The sequence below is a fragment of the Drosophila melanogaster genome, chromosome 3R (assembly GCF_000001215.4).
Source record: "Drosophila melanogaster chromosome 3R".
NCBI classification, from domain to species: Eukaryota; Metazoa; Arthropoda; class Insecta; order Diptera; family Drosophilidae; genus Drosophila; species Drosophila melanogaster.
The window spans coordinates 7,769,769-7,790,507 of NT_033777.3; the positions used below are offsets into that span (position 1 = coordinate 7,769,769).

General features: G+C 40.8%; 5 protein-coding genes and 2 long non-coding RNA genes across 9 annotated transcripts; 1 reads left to right on the top strand and 6 right to left on the bottom strand.

Moving 5' to 3' along the window:
- Positions 1 to 1,091: 1,091 nt before the first annotated feature.
- Positions 1,092 to 1,988, bottom strand: CG11286 (uncharacterized protein). 2 transcript variants are annotated; one of them, NM_141478.2, is made up of 3 exons: positions 1,625 to 1,988; positions 1,443 to 1,565; positions 1,092 to 1,383 (listed from the first exon to the last, which is right to left on the bottom strand). In NM_141478.2, the coding sequence occupies exons 1-3, from the start codon at positions 1,930 to 1,932 to the stop codon at positions 1,239 to 1,241; spliced, it is 576 nt and encodes a 191-aa protein (NP_649735.1). In that variant the 5' UTR covers positions 1,933 to 1,988; the 3' UTR covers positions 1,092 to 1,238. The 2 variants fall into 2 exon arrangements, with proteins under 2 accessions (NP_649735.1, NP_001246968.1); NM_001260039.1 differs by having other exon boundaries at positions 1,443 to 1,988.
- A 2,272-nt stretch (positions 1,989 to 4,260) lies between these two features.
- On the top strand, positions 4,261 to 4,815 carry lncRNA:CR46225 (long non-coding RNA:CR46225). Its single transcript, NR_133358.1, has one exon. It is a non-coding gene; the product is annotated as a long non-coding RNA:CR46225 (long non-coding RNA).
- Positions 4,816 to 5,641: 826 nt separating this feature from the next.
- Positions 5,642 to 6,000, bottom strand: lncRNA:CR46226 (long non-coding RNA:CR46226). Its single transcript, NR_133359.1, has 2 exons — positions 5,936 to 6,000; positions 5,642 to 5,850 (listed from the first exon to the last, which is right to left on the bottom strand). It is a non-coding gene; the product is annotated as a long non-coding RNA:CR46226 (long non-coding RNA).
- A 5,115-nt stretch (positions 6,001 to 11,115) lies between these two features.
- Positions 11,116 to 13,678, bottom strand: CG18747 (uncharacterized protein). The gene is made up of 5 exons (NM_144393.3): positions 13,519 to 13,678; positions 12,918 to 13,046; positions 12,628 to 12,860; positions 11,788 to 12,382; positions 11,116 to 11,406 (listed from the first exon to the last, which is right to left on the bottom strand). Exons 1-5 carry the CDS (start codon positions 13,631 to 13,633, stop codon positions 11,222 to 11,224), a joined length of 1,257 nt encoding a protein of 418 aa, NP_652650.2. The 5' UTR covers positions 13,634 to 13,678; the 3' UTR covers positions 11,116 to 11,221.
- A 396-nt stretch (positions 13,679 to 14,074) lies between these two features.
- CG18745 (uncharacterized protein) lies at positions 14,075 to 16,351 on the bottom strand. Its single transcript, NM_144391.3, has 5 exons — positions 16,071 to 16,351; positions 15,406 to 15,549; positions 15,137 to 15,348; positions 14,496 to 15,069; positions 14,075 to 14,430 (listed from the first exon to the last, which is right to left on the bottom strand). The coding sequence occupies exons 1-5, from the start codon at positions 16,183 to 16,185 to the stop codon at positions 14,174 to 14,176; spliced, it is 1,302 nt and encodes a 433-aa protein (NP_652648.1). The 5' UTR covers positions 16,186 to 16,351; the 3' UTR covers positions 14,075 to 14,173.
- Positions 16,352 to 16,401: 50 nt separating this feature from the next.
- On the bottom strand, positions 16,402 to 18,155 carry CG18748 (uncharacterized protein). Of its 2 annotated transcripts, NM_001104233.1 has the most exons (5): positions 17,961 to 18,155; positions 17,750 to 17,899; positions 17,476 to 17,684; positions 16,833 to 17,415; positions 16,402 to 16,773 (listed from the first exon to the last, which is right to left on the bottom strand). In NM_001104233.1, the coding sequence occupies exons 1-5, from the start codon at positions 18,073 to 18,075 to the stop codon at positions 16,601 to 16,603; spliced, it is 1,230 nt and encodes a 409-aa protein (NP_001097703.1). In that variant the 5' UTR covers positions 18,076 to 18,155; the 3' UTR covers positions 16,402 to 16,600. The 2 variants fall into 2 exon arrangements, with proteins under 2 accessions (NP_001097703.1, NP_001097702.1); NM_001104232.1 differs by lacking the exon at positions 17,750 to 17,899.
- A 358-nt stretch (positions 18,156 to 18,513) lies between these two features.
- On the bottom strand, positions 18,514 to 20,419 carry CG18746 (uncharacterized protein). Its single transcript, NM_144392.2, has 5 exons — positions 20,228 to 20,419; positions 19,963 to 20,112; positions 19,691 to 19,899; positions 18,946 to 19,540; positions 18,514 to 18,854 (listed from the first exon to the last, which is right to left on the bottom strand). Exons 1-5 carry the CDS (start codon positions 20,337 to 20,339, stop codon positions 18,604 to 18,606), a joined length of 1,317 nt encoding a protein of 438 aa, NP_652649.1. The 5' UTR covers positions 20,340 to 20,419; the 3' UTR covers positions 18,514 to 18,603.
- Between the last annotated feature and the right edge of the window lie 320 nt (positions 20,420 to 20,739).

The following is a 20,739-nucleotide window of genomic DNA, read 5'->3' on the forward strand; positions in this document are numbered from 1 at the left end:
TTTTTTACCCTTAGCCCTTGCGAGGGCTTTCTTCCCGGAACCGACTTTAAAATCGCTGGAACTTTGGCATTAATTGAAGTTGGCCATCGAGGTTGAAAGCCCACTCGAGCATGAATTAGCGTCTATGGGATGACAGTTTCCAAGTGTTGGGGGCGCCGAAAAGGACGCAAGGATGTTCTTCAGTTTTTAATTTAATATCGGGTGATGCGTGAATTGGAGCGGAAAATATTCCTAGTTTGCTTAGCCTGAGCTAAATTCTTGCAAAATGATTAAATCCCTGTATCCTTGTGTCTAATGCCTGTAAATTGATAAGTCACATTGAAAACAAATATTTGATTTAATGACAGGCCTGAATGCATTCACAGCTCCGATTTCAAATTGTGAAACCTTTGCAAATTACCCTCGGCTGACCAGTTATTCATGGTTGTTTATTTTTTGTGGCCTATGCGAAAACCAAACAATAAATCGAAACTCTATTTGATTAATTTTAAAGAAGAAACTCAGCCAAGGGCATAACTGAATTAAAGAGCAAATTCACATGGCGTTTCTGGTCATTGTTCACTGCGTAAACATTTGTAAATTTGCTCTTTTTCAGGTGTATACACGGTGCAAACAAAACTCGACTGAACGGCTAAAAAATGGTCATAAAATAGCATTTGACAAATGACGCACTTCCTGTCAACGCACACAATCACAAACGCATACAATCACACACGCACACATTTATCCCTTATCGGTAACTTGTAAAAAGAGGTCGAAACAATTGCATTGCTTTTAAACATGAATCTGCTCACATAGTTACACAGTTTAACAATATAATAATTCATTGTTTGAATTTATTTATGAGCGCAGCTCAAATATTTAATATGCACAAACGGCAGTTTGTTTAAATGTAATTTAGTGGAATAATTAAACAAATGCGGATTTTATTCAAAACTATTTAGTTGCTGTCCGATTGACTAACCTTTTTGTAAACGAGATCCTATTAAAATTTAACAAGTAATCATAAAATACATTTTCTTACAGTTCTTACGCCAGCCATCCAATTTGTTAGCTCACTAACTTTGCAGCGAAATTATAAAAAAGGCTTTAATTGCATAATTAAATTTATTGGCTGTACAATTTTCCATAAGGTAATTTTATCAGTTTTGCAGAGAATAATTGCAAAATTAAATGAGCTAATTAAACCATTTCCAAGTGGAATAAAAAGGCTCATTTACTTTGCAATTGGATCAGTTTTAGCAACCCAGACTTAAATCCGTTTTCAACAGATACTCGACGCGACGTTTTTCCTTAGGAGGCAGTTGAAAGAATTTTGAGACAAAGTTATTCAGTTCCCTCTTTGTATGCAGTGGGGGCCACATTGTTTTATAGCACAGGATTCTAGAAAAGCCACGAAAGTCCCGGTTAATTTATGTTATCATTTCTAACTTTTAGCTTACTTCTTCAGGAAAAACTGGTCGCAGATATTGCGTTGATTGGCAATAATGTGCTCCATTTCGTGAAGGAACTGCCTATCATATTTCGCTTTGGAGTCCAGATACCGCACATAGCAATTAAGATCGCTGGAAATAATGGTGTGTCAGGAAACCTAAGTAACTCAGCAAGTTCTTTCTTAACTGACTACTGAAAGTGCTTTATATCGTAGCTGGGATGCAAACTGGCATCGGCCTCGTCGTGGAACTTGATCCTTGGCTCATACCACTCGTCGAGCTCCTGGAGACGATGGAACTCATATCGGGAAGCAAGTCCTGACAAGGAAACCAACGAAGTGGTCTTCGTCCTAGTCAGGAATTCCTCCACTTTCTTAGCCTTCTCCTGGGCCTTGGCCACAAACTTCGCGTTGAGGCGGTGAACTGGTACATTTTTACCCCGCAGGACATCTCCCGCTGAGGGGATCGACTTAATGGTTACAAGGCTCGTCGCGGACATGTTGAAAATTTGATACTGCTCTTGGGAAACTGGAGATTTTTGAGATATATTAAATGGCTTATTTATGCGGTGACTACTTTGATTCGACAATTAACGCTTTAATAAATACGCCACATAGTTGTCACCGTCAACAACATCTGAGTCCTTGGGGAATTATTGTTTTAAGCCGCTGGTGTTTATAAATATACATGGAAACAGCCGAGAACATCATGAGGATTCATCAGACGATATATGGAAAGGGGTCAGGCTGCTGTATTTTATTTACACGGCCATTCACATTGGCATTTCAAAAATCATTCATTAATTTTTTAATTCAACAATCAGGCTGGTTCAAAGTGGCGTGGAATAAAAACCAAAAAAGGAATCTCTGTAATAATATCACATGCAATTATTGCAGGCAATATGCATGCAATTATGCTAAAGGATATCCATTGTAAAAAAAACTTTGCAAGTGAGCCCGAAATAGAGTTGCGAACTCGAAAGTTCTCAATGCGATTGGATAGCCTTTGTAATTATGATGTCCCTAAAAAAATGAAAAACTAACAGGGCCCTGTTCGAACTTTCATTGACTTATTTGTACCCTTAATAATGGTCCCTCCTAATAATCTATGAGGAGTAGTGCGACTGCTAATCTACCCACATTTGCACCCATTATCCAGGTGTGGTCGAAAATTATTCTCAAAAAGATTCCACACATTTTCGCGCCATTAAACATGCATTCGCGCATTTAATTTCATTTTTTGAACCGCCCGAGTTGACGGAACAGAGCCATCAGCCGGACCACAAGAGTGGCCCACTGAAGGGGGAATAGGAGCTGCCGCCGACAGGAGAGTTGGCCAATGTTTGCACAGCAAAAACATGGCCCAAAACGCTGGGTCTATTAAGAGCACATTTGACCAAAGTCGGGGCTCCGGCACGTGTGCAATGAAAACAAACGAGCCCATTATTGTTACACTTTTCTTTGGCAACCGGCCGCAGAGACCATTAATGATGTGTTATGGCCTCAAGAGGCCGGCCTAGCCGATCCTTGAACTTTGGCCAGGCAGAGCCTGTGAATTGAACTCTAATTGCAGATAATGAATTGCTCGCATTAGGTCAACGAACAGTCGTCCGGATTGCCGCAAAGTGCCTAATGGAAATGCAATGAACTATTTATGGGCATAAGTAGCCAGCAATTGGCTGACTGAAGTTTGATCACGCACTGGGATTATTAATGCCGAGACAGGTCGACTTCCCTTTAAAGTGCTCATCTCATCAATTTGTGGATGTTTTCCCTTGGCCTTTTGGCCAACCGTCATTTTGGTCGCCACAAAATTGACAGCAGCTTTCCCACAGCGCGTAATGACAAAACAGTGACTAAAATGTTAACAACAAATCCAATTTATTTCACCGACCGGCCTACGAGGGACATTAATTACCAGATGGATCACGTATAAGGTATTAAATGCAAACTCAATCTGCCAATGGGGAAATGGCCAAATAACAGAGTGGTTGGTCAAATCTGGGCACACAAACTAACACAATCTGCTACTAATTCCCACAAACTGCATTTAAAGATAGCGGATTTCATTTAATAGAATGTGTTCACCGCCATTGATAATATTAATATAAATATAAATATAAACGTCATTCAGAAAAAGCGTTAAACAATAAACAATAAACATTGACAATGGTCGATGGTCAACGAGAGTGTAAACAACAAGATTTACTGCCATATGCTAGGGGATTACGGGTGTAATTGTACGCCACTTCGAAATGACATTGAACCAGACATGAAAATTGATTTTGGGCCTGATGCCGAGTCCATTACGGAAATAAGTTTGCTGAGCACTCGGACCATATTTTCAAAAACATTTGTTTATTGGGCAATTATTTTACTGGGTTGCCGGCGGACTTCGCCCCGGCAGAATGAAACAATTTCACTTATGCACAAGTATTTCATATTGTCACAAATTCATTTTCATTTCAAGCCCTCGCTCCAGTGTCCCCAAAATTCAGCAATCCAGACATAATCTCTGTCAAGCCCACACACATTTTTGCACAGATGTTTGAGCAACTCAACTGAGACTTTAGAGACTTTGCTGCTTCCTTCATTGTTAGTGGGTCCATGGTCAAGTTTTAATTTATTTGATGACTGCGAAATTGTGCACCTTCTTCTCCAGTGGAGGAAGTCCCAGGATGACTTCTGTATAGTTTTGCAGGCAATTAATTTCAGCCATGGCTCCGAGCATTATTCTCCTCGAGGACGACATATTTTAATTTGATGAAGACCTAATAGGGTTTCGAGCATATGTTTCACTGCAAAACTTGTGAGAGGGAAAAACTTTCAATGCAAATGAGTTGGCATATGGCTCAACTGTCACGACAACTATATACGACAATGGCGTTTCGGATGAGGATTTCTATAAGCCGAAGATTTCGCCGCTATGAGTTCTAAGGAATCGGCTGGAATTGGGTCGAAAACATTCGTTGGAACACCGCCCCACATTCCACTGAGTCATCAGGTTAATTCAATTTGAGTTGTAAGCAAATTTTGCACAAATGAAATGCACAAACTTTTGCCATTGACAGACACACACGCCAACCAAGAGCAATAAATTTCCAAAGTGTTTATGTAAACGACCCGATTGCTGTGCAGAAACAGAAAATGAAAGCCGTCGTCTGGCTGCACTTTGTCACCAGGCATGCGGAACATAATGCCGATTTTTTCGCCTGGAAAATGGCTGGGCGATAATAAATCTTCCGCTTGGAACAAATCACAGCAATTCCATTATGTACACATTTAATGATGTTGCCAGCCAAAGCCGCCAAATCCGCATCCAAATCCAAAGCAACGAGCCAGAGACAATTACTTGCAGCCCGCGAGCATTTTCTACGACTTATGCAGAGAGAAAAAAGTTTGTCTACTTAAATTGGAAATACGAAGTAATCCTTCCGGGATTAAAAAAAAACCTCAAACTGAAAAACTGAGAAACTGAGAAACAAAGCAGGAATAGAAATTTATAAAATGTTTGTATGTAGGTAGCTAAGGTGACTTAACAAAGTACATTACTAAACTTTAATTGACTTAATAGACTAATAGACTACGAGTAAAAAAGAGTCCCTGGAGACAAAATGCTCGGTTAAAAATATTTACTACATTTTTTCCAAGTGTCCATGGTGCAAATGGTTCTTAGGTTCCTTAGTGAGTGCAGCAACATGGCCAAGTTGTTAAAATAATCACAAGAAATGGCCGACCAGTTCGGAAATTTTCCCCTGGGCAGAATAGGAGAAGCATAAGGGGTTGGCCCACTGAGGCAAAGACAAAGTTGCAGAGCAGCCCTGCTATTGCGATTATTTTTAATTAGCAAAATTTCTTTATGCATTGACAGTGGCAGAAGGGTAACGGCAAAGTCTTTCATTAATTAGAGCCACTCGCAAAGTATGCAGCTTTTTGTTGTCTTAATAATCCTGCAACACTGAAAAGGCGAAAACGGGGAGCTACACCCACATGTGGGCACCAAACTTTCACACCTGCCAAGCCTCAACGTCATCTCCTCTGCTTTATACTTACCCATAAATCTGCCACGAAATAGAACAGCCGGCAAAAAGGCAAAAAGGACGGCGACGGAGTTTTCCCCCGGGAAAAATATTTCCACTGAAGCTGCTTATTAGCTTTGACATTCGAGTGCGATGCACTCTGGACGAAAGGTGTTTCGCTTGATGTTTTGCAATCTACTTTTTATCATCCACATATACATCATTTTTTAGGGGCCGCATAAAACATAACGCAGAGTGTGATGGGGACAGCATAATTTATCACTCGCTACCATGCAATTTTTAAAGTTTTCTGCCAAGGGTAATTTTGTAATAGCAGCTCGCAGAAGAACATGTGGAACATGTCGTGAATATTTGCAACGCAAGGAAACATCATAATGTCTTGATAATATAATTGTATCATTAAAAAAGCAAAAAGTTATGTATTGTTTTAATTTATTTTGTTTTTATGTGGGATTAAACATACCTTTCAATCGTTATTCAAAATATTATGTCTCCCCCCCACCCCACCTGGGTAATGGGTATCTGATAGCGAAGGATATCTTCTATTTATAAATTATTTCTAAAAATAAATTTGAATAATTGTTAATTTGAATAAACAGCAGATAACGCGGTACCTGCTTTGTTACTACCAAATTGCTAGCATAAGTGAACTACAAAATCTGAAGTAGTCGTTATTTTTGTCGATAACCAGGTATTGTGTAAAGTCCCCTCAAGCTTATAACTTCAAGCACTTATCTTTTGGCTACTTTGTCAGCAATATTTTGGGAATATGTCGTATGGAAATGGATAGTTGTCTCAAAGTTTCCGGATAAAAGTATCGTGTCTGCTGACCCCAATGACACAACTTATGCCCGGCCTTCTAGCTCAGCTGGAATTTTGTCCAGCCCGCACGGCATAACAGCATTACCCAAGGCAAAGCATCGAGCAGCCAGCTAACCAAAAAATAGCATAAAACTTTTCAGCTTTTCCAATTCACCAGTTGGGCTGAGAATGCGGGTCGCAGGAGATGAGAGTTACGACCATATCAAAATGGCTCGCTCACGTTGCGTTGTTGACCGCATCACGCTCCAGAGCATAAAGCAATTACAGCGCCGTGCATTGAATCCTGCCGCTCCTTCAGATACTCGAGTCCTGCTGCACGCACCTCCGACGGCACTTTGATTTATGAAATTTTCCGAGCATCAGCCCCGGCTTTTTGCACCAGCCAATGCAGCCATCCTCGATGGGTTTCTGGTTCTGGTTTGGGATTGGGTCTGGGTTTGGGTTCGGGTTCGGGTTCGGATGGGGCAGATTTGATTTCCAGTCAGTCATTGACTTGACTTTACTTGACTTTGCTAACCAACTTTGTGACGCCACTGGCATGTACGGCTGCACGGAGGAAAAATAAAAATGATTTTCAGAGCATTCGAAGGGCTTTTTTCTAGGCATCTCAACCCGTCATTACACAGCCTTCAGAGTAATACACGAAAGTACTTTCATTAATTTAATCGCTTTTTACATTAATTATGAACTTTCACATCAATTTGAATAGGAGAGAGGAAGTTACAAAATTTGTACACTTAAATGAAGTCTTTAATATTTATGAAAAATATAACATAGTTCAGTATAAACGAAATTACTGAAGCTGGAAGCTTCATTGAAACAATCGATATAAAGAGTACTTTTCTCCGAGTGGCCACCTGCAGTCGATTGAATGGGATCCAGTGCATGCCCCATTGCTCTGCATCTTTTTGGGGGGCAACGAAAAAGTTTCGGTTGCATTTGGCCGTTGTCTGTGCAACTCGGAAAAGTGGCTTAGACTGTCGACACAAAACTTCAGTCAGAGCCGGCTTAAATCTTGTCAATTCCAATTTCGGTCTTTTTCATCTGTGGGCGAGAGTGTGTGCTGCTGGTTTTCCTGTATATCGCACAAGTGACAATAAAGTTTTTAGTTTTGGCTGAGAGTGCGTGACGAGTTTTTGCCATTAGCCAGAGTTGAGAAAACTTTTCGGTTTATAGGGAGCGAGGAGAGCTGCCTGTTAATGAAGCCATAATGAGCCTTGCTGTGGAACTTGTACAAAATAATGACCAGTCTCATAAACAAATCGAAACACAGAAAACTTCCATCAGGCGAGGCAATTTTAGAGGATTTATTTGGACCACCTTCGGTAGTTGTGGGGGAATTGCCTTTCCGCATTTCCGCCACTAATCACAAGTGCCCAATCATCTTTATTGCTCGACTGGAGCTCAAATAGCGCCTGTCGAACCCGAACAAGGATACTGAGTACAAGGACAAGGATTTGGGGGCTTGTGGACCTCTCAAATTGCTGCCGTCAAAGCCGCCGAAATTCGTTTGCGGGGCGAAATTCACTTGCGATTGTTCGCGAAAACGCTGTTGATGTGGCGTGGGGTTTTCAGGTGGTATGGGTGGTCTGGGAGGTTGGGGGAGGTGGTTTAGCCGGAGCAACCATCGGTGAAATTCGCGTGAAATCCGCAGCACACACACTCGAAGCCAAAGACAAGCAGCTCGGGCAGAGGTGCAAACCGGCCGGGATAAACAAGAAATACGTTGCGTTTCGCCAACGGTAGAGAAAAACTGAAACAGATTTTCACCGAGAAGGGGGGAAAAAAAGCCTTGCCCTGGGGAAAAGAGAAAACCCTAGCCCACAAAAATAACCAGCAAATCGAATCCACAAAAAATGCTAATTTTATTTCGGCTTCTTGTGCGTCTGTGGGTGGTCCGCAATGCACAATGTTGGCCAGCAAATTGGGCTAAGCATGTCTATCTATGCGGCACGTACATTGGCATTATCTATAATCCATTAGGCGCCCGGGCAGAATCAATTGCAGGCACTTGACACATGAATAAATAGCTTTTAAACTGACACCGAAATAAATTAAATAATAAAAACCTTAACAATGCCTCGGGATTTGTTTGCGCCAAAGTCGTAAAAACTCGAATGATTCTACTGCGGAACAAGGCATTTCACATTTGATTTCGACTCCCGCACAATTTGAATATATAAAGCCCGGCCTTTAAGACCAAAAAATAGCGCCTAACGATCTGCATGTTTCTGCATTCGTTTTACCGCTGGCTAAGCTCAACTAATTTCGTTTTTCTGTTCTCTGTGTTTTCTGTTCCTGAAAAATACATCTAAATTCCAAATTTCAGCAACAACAGTCTAAGCATCAGAATCCACTCGGAACAAGAAGCCGAAACTAGTTATGCATTTAGTTTAGCCAGTTTGGCATTCGGACAAGCCAAAGCCAAATGCCAATTACCACGAAAGCGCCATTGAGTAAGCCATTCAAATGCAGAGGGCCAGCAACCGCTCCCCAATGAGACTGCGAGACTGCCGGGAATCCAGACCCAGATATCCCCAATAGACTGGGTAATTCTCGGGGCGAAGTGAGAGGAGAATTACTTAATGCGGTCATTAGTTCGGCGAATTTACCCATCCAGATTCGACTGGGTGCGATGTCTACACTACTCAATGCGACTGCACTGAAAAAACAATTATATACTAAGCATCTGTCGAAATCTTGTCTTTAACATCGGGTACTAGAACGGGAAGTTCTTTATTTTCTTTTACTACTTCAAAAAAAAAAATTAAAATTGTATTTGTATGTATATTTAAGGCTCTTCATTAAATAAATATTTTCAAAATAATAGCTTGCCTAATAACTTTAATATATCAAAACCCAAATCGGATATATGTTTACTTTTGAATTATGATACCTAAAAGGAAAATGGCATATGACTGCAAAGATTGAGAATAAAGTAGTTTGGAAATTACATTTCAATTTAATTTTCCATCTATTAGGTGAAATGAAAAATGAATTACGAGCTCTTAATTTGCCTCTGCACTTACCTCTTTTGTGCTCTACTTTCAAGTGAGAGCTCAAATTAGATCCAAATAAAACTGAACTTAATTGAAGTGAGGAGGAATTTTTAGTTAGAAAAAGATGGATTATGAGTTGATAAAATGCTTTTAACGCTTACATTCCACGTGTCAGTTGCTCGGTATCCGCTTACACTTAAAACGTAAAATTCCAGAATCCAGAGAGGGAAACCAATAGACTGTGGACCAAAAAAAATCTCTCAGCTTATGAAGGACAATCCAACAGATTACCAACCTGAAAGTTTGGACTGAGGGAATGGGTCACCGGTAAGCACGAGTCCGCGAACAAATGCGCGAATGATAAAAACTAAACATGTCCGTGGGTTGGTGTTTTGTTTTCCGTCCCCAAAATTCTCCCTAATGGTTGATGGCATCATGAGCGTGCCCGGAGCTCAATTTAAGCATTTACGTGTAGTGTCCTTGCAGTCTTGCTATGTAAGCGTGTCCGACATTAAAATGAATTCTTTGAATTGGGACGATTCATTGAACTTAATATTATGCATTGATTTAAAATACAAACCTTTTTATTTGGGAATAAGAGATTAATTTTCCGCAAAGTGGTAAACCAAATTTTTTTGAAAACACGTTCAATTGCACTTCCCAATACGTCATATCGTTCTGCTACGAAATATGTTATACACATCTCGCCATAATAAGTACTCATTCTATAATGGTTCATGCGCTTGCTGCTATAACTTAACTCCGAATTGGTATTCTATAAGAAGTCATATACTATTCAGCTGTACCATAAAAACTTAAAAAGTAACTACAGTGTTATACAGGGCGAATTCGGTCTACGAACCATTTAAAACCAGACCATGTTAAAAACGGCTCTTATGCACTAACAGCACTTTAATACTTTCGGAAAAAGTTAACAGCTTACATACATAGTACAGGATACTACCAATTATTTCTTACATCGAAATGTAAGTTATTTGTAAGTTACAAAATACTTCTTACATAGCAGTAAGGTTACATTTTTCGGCATTTTCTGTATAATAACAGCTTACATACACACTACAGGATATTATAGAATGTAACTTTAACGTTATCTACCAATTATTTCTTACCTCGAAATGTAAGTTATTTGTAAGTTACAAAATACTTCTTACATAGCAGTAAGGTTACCTTTTTCATTCATTTTCTGTATAATAACAGCTTACATACACAGTACAGGATATTATAGAATGTAACTTTCACGTTACCTAGCAATTATTTCTTACCTCGAAATGTAAGTTATTTGTAAGTTACAAAATACTTCTTACATAGCAGTAAGGATACATTGTTCGGTTTTCTTTGTATATTAACAGCATACACAGTACAGGATATTATAGAATGTAACTTTCACGTTATCTACCAATTATTTCTTACCTCGTAATGTAAGTTATTTGCAGTAAGAATACATTTTTCGGTTTCCTCTGTATATTACATCAAAATATATTACATACTGAAAAGTGTACTTAAATGAATTATTTCTAATTCTTATTCCTACCTATTTATTATTGTCTGTAAAGTTAGCTCTTGCAATATTTACTATAACAGCACAATTTAGAAAGTAAGGATAATGTATAACCAGAAGCTAAATTTATAGTTGCACTGAAGAATGTATTGTTAAAAATTATATTATTTAATACTGTACTTTACAGTAATATTTATACTGTAACATACAAGTTTTTAGAATATTTCGCGCTGTAATGTAAGATGTAAAGTGAGAGGAGGGTCAAAGGTATCTTAAGAGTACAAATAAATTGAGTACTGTATGGACATTTAAATAAGTTTATTTTTTTTGGTTTTTGGTCTACAATGAATCCAATCAAGTATTGCCAATTGAAACATCTTAGTGATAAGTTTTTCAAAATTAAAATGCTCTATTTGACAAAACTTTGGTTGACGAATCCCGCATTCCGGGCGTTTGCCGTGAGCACGGGCGTAGGACTAGGTATACTATACACGGGATAAAGTGGAGCAAACTCATTGCTCCCGAAGGCATGTAGTTCCTCTTCGTTGATATTGCCCCGCTGAGTGTGACGGGACTCCTCATAATTGGGGAGCGCTGTAAAGTAGAAGAATAACGTGGTTTAGTAAACATAACTATTATAAATAAAATATAAAGTAAGTTATACTACCCATGCAAGCTTTTCTTATCGTTTAAATTTAAAAATATTTGTTAATCTGGAAATAAGTTTCGCACCTTTTCTTCTACTCAAAGTGACTATATAAGCCGTAATACATTATTTATTATTTTCTTTTGAACTTTTGTTAGCCATTTTATTATTACCTAGTAATGGCACTTGAAGCTTGCGTTTGGCATATGTTTTGAAAGTATAGGCGATGTCTACAAAAACTTCGTGCTCAGTTCGTTAAAGAATTTGATAAGATTGCAGTCAATCATTACAAGTTCATTGGCACGTAGACTGCAAAATCATGATCTCACCTGAATCAGCAGCACTGGATGCCAGGTCGCTGGGCAAGCTCTCAAGTGCGGTAACCATGGGTAGCTCGTCGGGAGGATTCCTTCTGGAATCCGGTCCTTCGTAGTGGGCGCTCCGCCGGGGAGGTTGTTGAACCACAATGCCCGAAACCGCCAGAGGAATGGTGCCAACGGTAACCGGCATGACCATCAGCTGTTGTTCGCGTAGACTCTTAACCAACGCCTCAACCTCCAGTTGGTAGGCGATCTGGATGAGGTTGCTCAACTCCACGCAGGTGGGCGGCGTTGAGGGTACGGGCAAATCGATGGTCTGGGATCGGGTGCACTGCTTCAGCACCGATTCCCCCTTAGCTCGCGATATTATTAATCGCTCCACTCGAGAGTGTTCAGGACTGACGCTGTAGTATCTCACCAGCATTACCAGAGAGAGTCGGATTTCGGAGACGGCTACGGCAGTGTTGTTGACTACCACAATGGTCACGGGAATCTTCTGGCCAGGAACGTAGCCTGCTTGTGGAAGGTGCAGCTCCAGTTTTAAAGGATCCGTCTTGCATGGACCACAGCAAAAGGTGCGGTAACCCTCGCTGTGGGCAGCGGACTGTAATGGATGAATCGATACGATATAATTAACCTAAATATAATTTTTGTATCACTATAACACCGAATCATTTGAATTATCATTATCTTAGTATGATTACTTTGAATCCACAAGTAAAATATAACTATAGTTCATTAAAAGTACCTAAAATGTCTGTACGTCTTCAACTTAAAAAAAGTCATTTTAAGTGTATTATGAAGTATTTTATATTTCACAAAATACATCATTGCTAGTTGCATACTAACCTTTAGCTGGGGAGTGTCAAAGTTGAGATCCAGCATCTTGAGAACCGTGAAGCCCTTTGTGTAGGCCTGATCGAACTTCCACGGTCTGATCAGCAGGACTTTCACTATATAGCGGATGCATCCATGGCGACCCTCAAAGGACGAGGGGCATTGATAGGGCAGCTGGCAGGTGAAGTTGTAGCTGTGAACCCCAGCCTCAATAGTGAGTCTGTGAGTGTTGTTGTGAGTGTTGTCTTTTTTGGGAGATAAAATTGTTTATAAAAGCAAACATCTTTGAGGTTTCTACTCACTTTGCTCGGAACCCACGAGATAAGTATTTGATGATAGATAATCCTCCCGGCCCACGTAGAGTTTTGTCGAGCCCAGACTCTTTTCGCTCCACTTGGTTATAGAATATCCGACTACCTTGAGCAGCACAGCTGCGATTTAAGAGAAAATAAAGAAAAGAGTTAGGATATAGTGTTATCATGGTGTCTATATAATCTGTTAATAAAGTTGGGAGTGCACAATATAGTTAAGCCAATTCTAATCTCAACTGAACTGTTATAAATACTTGAGGAGAATTTAAATATTGTCAGTAAAATCAAAATATTCCTTATATAATTCAAAATAAATTTTGCGATGGGCCTAACCTTCCTCCTAATCACGTTATTAAAATAATACCAAAGCAAAGCCACTTCAAAGTGTTATCAATCAACCGAACACATTCCGCGTCTAAGAATGTCCGCTAAATTCAGTGTCGTCATAAAAATATACAATTTCTACATACACACACATCGTTATCGAGCAAATATTTATAATACTGCCGCTAGGAAGAGCTAACTTCAAGAAATTAGCCGAACTTCTGGGATTTGTTTTCAATGTAGTTTATTAAACGTTTACTATAATTACCTTGAACCTCCTTGGACCTGTCACATTTAAGGGTCGCGCATCCTTTTACCAGCTGACCGGCGTAGAAAGTACCATGTTTATTATTATCGAAGCTGATCTCACACGTAACAACCATTTTTCCCAAGATTAAATGTCCGAGCGCGAAAAAGCTAAAACCGATGTTATGGGGCAACTCACTGCGACTAATTTAAGTACAAAACTTCTGGACTGCTTGCGGTGCGACCGCGTCGTTAGATAAGCGATAAGAACCATAACTTGGACCCGATGTCGGATTCGGATTTCACCGGGAACGATACGGAATCGTAGTCCAAACTGTATAAGAGTCGATAATAAGTTCCCTTGCGAACTACTCGGACGTTCACTTGGGGTTTTCGGTCTGTTATCAGAGTTGGTTGTCGAGACCTTGGCACTGGGGAAGTTATTGCCAGCATTCATCGAGGGGTTTTCAAGAGGAAAGAAAAGCGTCGTGTTTGAAAATCTTAGACTACATATGGTAATATATATATAATTTCGAATAATTTCAAAAATCGCTCCACCCTGTACCAGTCTTGGAATTGTGATAAAATGTTTATTATAAAGTGTTAGGTGGAACTTTTGCCTTGTGTGCAAATGCTTTATCGCCCTTACATTTCTAGTATAGTATTTATTTTCGTTCTCATAGCCACGTTCCCTTGTCTTTGTCCACATCCATGGCCGGATTGACAAAGGCCCTCTCTGCCATATAATTCTGCGTATAATCCGTCGGCGGCGGAGCTGAGGGACTGGGTATGTCGAAGACCGGATAGAGTGGCTTATAAGCACCGCCATCCAAACTGAGAGTATTGGGCGGTACTGGTTCCGGGTCGTCTAAGTCGTCTGACCTCGTTGCAGCCGTGCTGCGCATGTGAACAGCCTCCTGATAGTTGGGCGGAGCTAAAAACACCAACAAAAAACATAAATTGATACTGTAATTAGTTTATGGATTCTAGTAAACTCACGAATGGATGCGTCGACAGACCATGGACTTGAAGAGTTTGGAGCAGTGGCTACTTCTTCAACAGCCAGCTCATTAACATTCAGCTGGGGGACGAAACCCCGAGGCTGGATTGGTACGTGTTGTGCAAGAGGGACACTGCCAATGGTCAGCGGAATGGTGACAACCTCGTTGTTGTGGCAACCCTTCACCCTGGCCTCCACCTCCACTTGGTAGGCGATCTGGATGATGCCGCACAGGTTGAAGCAGGTGGGCGGAGTGGCCGGGACTCTGATCTCATAGCTAAATAGCTTCTTGCAGTTCCTTTGCACAGCGTCCCCCTTGAAGGTGTTTACCACCAACCTCTCGGACGTGGTATTGGGCATCGAAGGTGGCTTACTGTGGTATGTCACCAGCATCACAAAACTAATGAGGAGCTGCTCCACCGGAATGTGGCTATCGTTTGTGACCAGCACGCTAAGGGGAACATTCTGGCCAGGTACAAATCCTGTCTGTGGAACGGTCAGTTGGAGGGCCAACGGATCTGATCGGCAAGGCCAGCAGCAGTAGGTCTTCGAGGTTTCACTGTGGGCGGGTACCTACATAACATATTCAATTAGCTTAGGTTCTAACAGATATGTATTCGTGTTTGATTTTGATTCGTACCCTTAGCAGTGGACTATCGAAGTTCAAGTCCATCACTTTTAGCACCGTAAAGCATCGGGTATAGCTCTGATCGAATTTCCAGGGCCTGACGAGGGTTACGGTTGCCATGTACCGCACCCTGCCGTGTGATCCCTCGAAGGACGAAGGACATTCGGTGGGAATCAGGCACACGAAGTTGTAAGTGTGAATTCCCGCTTCAATGGATACTTGGCCTGCAGATATGATTAGCAATTAGATGGACTTTCTTGCCTAAATGGAGCTTTACGTACTGCTCAGATTGGATCCCACCAAAAATGTTTTGGACGCTATGTAATCCTCGCGGCCGCAGAATGTGCGACGTCTCCTCCTTCTGTTTGTGGTCACCCTTTCAATCCAACGCGTCTCTGCGTATCCGGTTATATTCAAGGTGATGGCTGCGGAGAAGAAGTTGATAAGGTATTTCTTAGAAAGGTATTTTAGCTCAATGTACTGTAACGAATTGAATTTATTCTTTAATTGTTTTTTAAGTCATCTAAACGATGATTATGGTTTTGACAAATTAAAATCTTTTAATCATACAGAATTACTGTTATGCATTCACATGAAATATCCATAAAAACTTACAAAAGCAATCGTTGTATATATGAAAAAGTCAAATATGTATCCACCCCTATTTAATATTAATTAATGCGAAACCCATTGATTATTTAAAAATAATTTAATCTTATCGAACGCAAATATTATCATTGATGCATTTGTGTATGTTCGCCAAACACCTTCATGTAGACATTAGATTTCGCACGTGTGGTTCTCTACTCACTATAAATATATGAGTCACCGGACTAAATCTTCGTTTAAAAACATTCAACCGCACTTTTAAGTTGGACGATAAGATAAGAATGACTCATGGCATATTGTCAAATTCCAAAGGTATCTCAAATCAACTGCCCCTCACCTTTTACCAACTTCATCTTGTCCAGCTTCAACGTAACTCTGCCAGTGAGTACCTCGCCCCCAAAGTAGGTGCCATGGGGATTGTTATCGAAATCAATTTCACAGGTAACAGTCATAATTGTAATTGTAACCGCAATCGTGTATTTATGGGCCGATCCTACTCTGATGCCGCTGCAAACACGACTGATTTGATTTTAATGCCAATGTTCAGTTATTTACTCCCTAAATTCCGAGAACTCCAGACAGAGTGGAAGGAACCGCTTTTCGCGACGATAGCACCCACATGCCCACTTGGCTGCCAGAAATCAACTGAGAATAAAACAAACATTGCGGTTGTTCTATATTGGTAGCGATGGCCAGAAAAACTTTATCTTATCGCTGTCACAATTTTGAATTATACATTTTGCCAAATGCAGTCGAGCAGCAAATAGCCCTCATATCTCCGGAAAAATCCCAAGGACTTCTTGACAAGCAGGCGTGGGATGGGATGTCCAATGGTTCTCAAATGTAGAATAGTTTTTTCGCCCGCCTTCATTTCTTTTCCTCTTTATCCAAAGCCGCTTCCTTGCTCTTTTCTACAGTTGAAGTAGACAAATCGAAGACAGGATACAACGGCTTGTAAGACTTCTCTTGCGCATTTCCCGACTCTGACTGTTTCTCAGAGTCACTATGGGAATGCATGGCCTCGGCGTAGTTCGGTGGCGCTATAAAAATCGTATGGTTACATAATTGATATGGACATATTAAAACAAGGACAGCTTACATAGTGTGGATCCTTCTGACCAGGGATATGGGGGAGCAGCTGGAGCAAAAGCTCCCTCTCCCTCAATCAAAGTCAAAGCTCTTTGTTCTGGAGCCTCTGGCCCAGAGCTCTGCGGCGTATATTGCACCGCTGACGGCGATATCGGAACACCACAAATAGTCACCGGCATTATCAGAGTTCCATTGATATGCATGCCCTTCACCTTGGCCACAACCTCGATCTGGTATCCGATCTTGATAATGCGGCACAGATGGAAACATGAAGGCGGAGTAGAGGGTATCATCAGTTGGAAGTCGTACATTTTCCGGGAGTTCCTCAAAACTCCATCTGCCTTTAACTTGGCCACGGACTTGCGCTCGCACTTGGAACCTGAACTTAGATCACTGTAGTAGGTGATCATCATTGATAGTCCAACCTTCACTTCGTGCACCCGAATTTTGCTTTCGTTACCAATCAGAACATTTGCGGGTACCGTCTGACCAGGCACAAAGCCAGTCTGCGGCAAATTCAGCTCCAGCGTTAGAGGATCCGATCGGAAGGGCCAGACCCCAAAGGTTTTCTCAGTCTTGGCCTGCACGGGAACCTTAAAAGCGATTACATTGTTATAGCAGACCTCCAAAATTTCGTTTCATGTTATATTTACCTGTGAAACAGAGTTATAGGTGTTTATGTCCATCACTTGAATAACGGTGAAAGCTCTTGAGAAAATGCTGTCGTACTTCCACGGCTGAATGATATTGACATCCACCATATAACGTATACGACCATGAGTCCCCTCGAACGATGAGGGACAATTGATTGGAATTGGACAAGCAAAATTGTAGGACCTAGTTCCCGGCTCCAAAGCCATTTCTTTGCGAATACATAAAATGAAATTTTGACCAATTTCAATAACAAATTATCACTCAATATTTTACCAGGGCTAATTTCGGAACCCAAAAGATAAACTTTACTGGAAAGGTATTTCTCAAATCCATTGTACGACTCTGAAGTGGACTTGTTATTCGAATCAGTCTTGCTTTCGGTCCAATGGGTCTCTGCATAACCTTTTAGCTTAAGTCGAATTGCTTAATATGTAAAATGTTGCGAGAATTATATGAAGTATCGCAATCACAACTGAGTACTTACCTTTGATTTGAATCGCCTTATCAGTGCTCAGAGTCACTTGACCAGCAACCATTTGGCCCGCGTAAAAAACCCCTTGCGTGTTGTTGTGAAAAAGAATTTGGCAAATTATTCCCATGGTTTTTTATGGTTAAAGCACAAGTTTTAATGAATTTAAGTCTGTCGTTAATTGTTAAGATGTTTTCCCTTCAATTGCCGCAATCAAACTGAACTAAAAAGTTTCTTACCACTTATTTTGTGCAACGGAGAGCTTTTGGTAATTTATCTTATCAGTACACCCATAAATCTATTTATTGGTAAACCCAAAAACCCCCTACAATTTTTTTATACAATAAATAGATCATTCGTAACCAGCTAACATGAGAACTGAATTATCAGGTCCAAAAACAGCTGATACTTATATTTGTGGTGTAAAAACAAGTGCCCCCAAATGAGTTGAGGCTCTCGCATCTGAAGATAGCAATTTCACTCAAATAAATATATTAACTCATCGATAAGATATCGCACAACTCAGCAAATATTGCTCACTGAGGTCGACGAAAAGTTCCCGCAGTTTGCGTTCAACCACAGGGTAATTGTCATGTCTGTTGTATTTCGATTACTTATTAATTATTTACAGAGTGGGTACATTCATTTTTAAGCCCTTCTAAAGCCAAGTGCTTTTTTCTACACCTTCATTGACATAGCCGCCATCAGTCTTGGGTTCATTTGCTCTCAAAGTCATTTCGTCCACTTGGTTTGACAAATCAAAGACTGCGTATAAGGGTGAAAACACAATTGTTTCAGCTTTCCTCTCTTGTGATCCTTTTACACCTCTTTTCTGAGACTTTTTCTTCGATTTCGAGAACTTGTGCGGATCCGGGGAGATGTGTTTAGCCTCAGCATAACTCGGCGGTGCTAAAATAAATAAGTGATTCCTTGAATTATGATCTTTAAATTCGAATATGGAGTTTTGTATGAATTTCCTTAAAGCTCCTATTTTACTCACCAATTGAAGGATCCGCAGCCCAAGGATTGGGGCTTCCGAGTGCTTCTCCATTCTGTTCGCTGCCAATTAAAATCAAAGCCTTCGCATCTAGCTGCTGGGGTGGCAGAACTTCACCCCAAGTCCTTGGTTCTTTTTGGAGTTGCTTCGTTAGCGGGACACTTCCAATAGTTATGGGCATGTGAAGGGACTGGCCGCCATGACAACCTTTAACTCTGGCCTCCGCTTCCACCTGATAGCCGATCTGAATGATGCTGCATAGATTAAAGCAGGTTGGCGGAGTTGGCGGCACCTTAAGATCGAAGGTAAACTGCTGCCGGCATTTGGTCGACACACCTCCGCCTGTTTTCAGGACCATCTCAAAACGGTCCTTGTTGGTGTCCGCGGACGGGGGTTGACTGTAGTAAATCACCACCATAGTCAGTTTTACGGTTATGTCCTCCACGGCTACACCACTGTCATTGGAGACCATCACCTCCACCGGCACGATCTGTCCTGGCACAAAGCCACTCTGTGGAACAGAAAGTCGCATACTGAGTGGCGACGAGCGGCAGGGAAAACAGCAGAAAGTTCGCTGGGACTCCACTTGACTAGGTACCTAAAATTTATAAAATATAAAAATATAAAATTTTATACTTGACCATGGTACAACCAAAGACACTAGAATTAGACATTATTCTAATGTCTTTGGTACAACACATGGTACAGTGGACTATTCCATAGTGTGTGGAGAGACTAAGAAACATACCCTCAGCATTAGGCTTTCGGAGTTCAGGTCCATCACTTTGATCACAGTGAAGCATCGATTAAAGTTCAGATCGAACTTCCACGGACGCACGAACCTCACGTTCACCAGATAACGTATCCGACCTAGTGTCCCCTCGAAAGAAGAGGGACATGTGATGGGCAACTGACAGGCGAATCTATACGAGCTGGTGCCAGGCTCAATAAGCACCTCTGAAATGGAGCTTTGATTTCATTATCTCTAGATTTATGGTGATTTATCATCTTCGAACATACCTATGCTGGAACTAGACCCGTGCAGATAAGCCCTAGTGGCCAAGTAGTCCACATGTCCGTTGAATGATTCACCATTCGACTGATCATCCGGATCGTGTTCGGTATCCGCCCAGTGGGTTTCGGCATATCCCTTGATGTTAAGGATTACAGCTGAAGTAAAAATAAAAGCTATTTTAAGCCCCTGCAACACTTGCACTTCAAATCAATTAAGTCTTTTAGCAAGTAACGTTTGTTTTGAGTAGAGCAAAATGAATCAGCGCCTTACCTTTCACTGACTTTTCCTTCTCAGTTTTAATGACCACCTGTCCTGAAATCAACTGGCCTGCATAAAAAATTCCTTGGGAATTATTGCAGAACTCAATCTCACAGATTACCATTGTGCGGAATAATTTGTATGATAATCCGGGAGCTGTTTAACTTTTGCCCTGTCTGTGTCGTGGCTCCCAACAAACTGAAGTCACCCGCTGCGGCTATTTTTATTTTATTTTTTGTGCAGCATTTATTTGGCCAACATTTTTATTTTATCTTATCAATGCGATAGGTATCTCAGTATTTAAACACAAATTTTTACCATTGCTATCGGAGTATTTACATATGTAAGTGACAGCAATTTGAGAAGTACGAAATTGGCAGGCAGAACTGATCGATGAGGGCCAGTTTTCCCAAGGTTGAGATAGCGATGATAGGGCGTTGTACCAATAAAGAAATAGAGGATAATGGAGTCCCTGATTTATCGCATAAGTTGTTAATAAATTAATGAAGGAATTTCTCTCAACT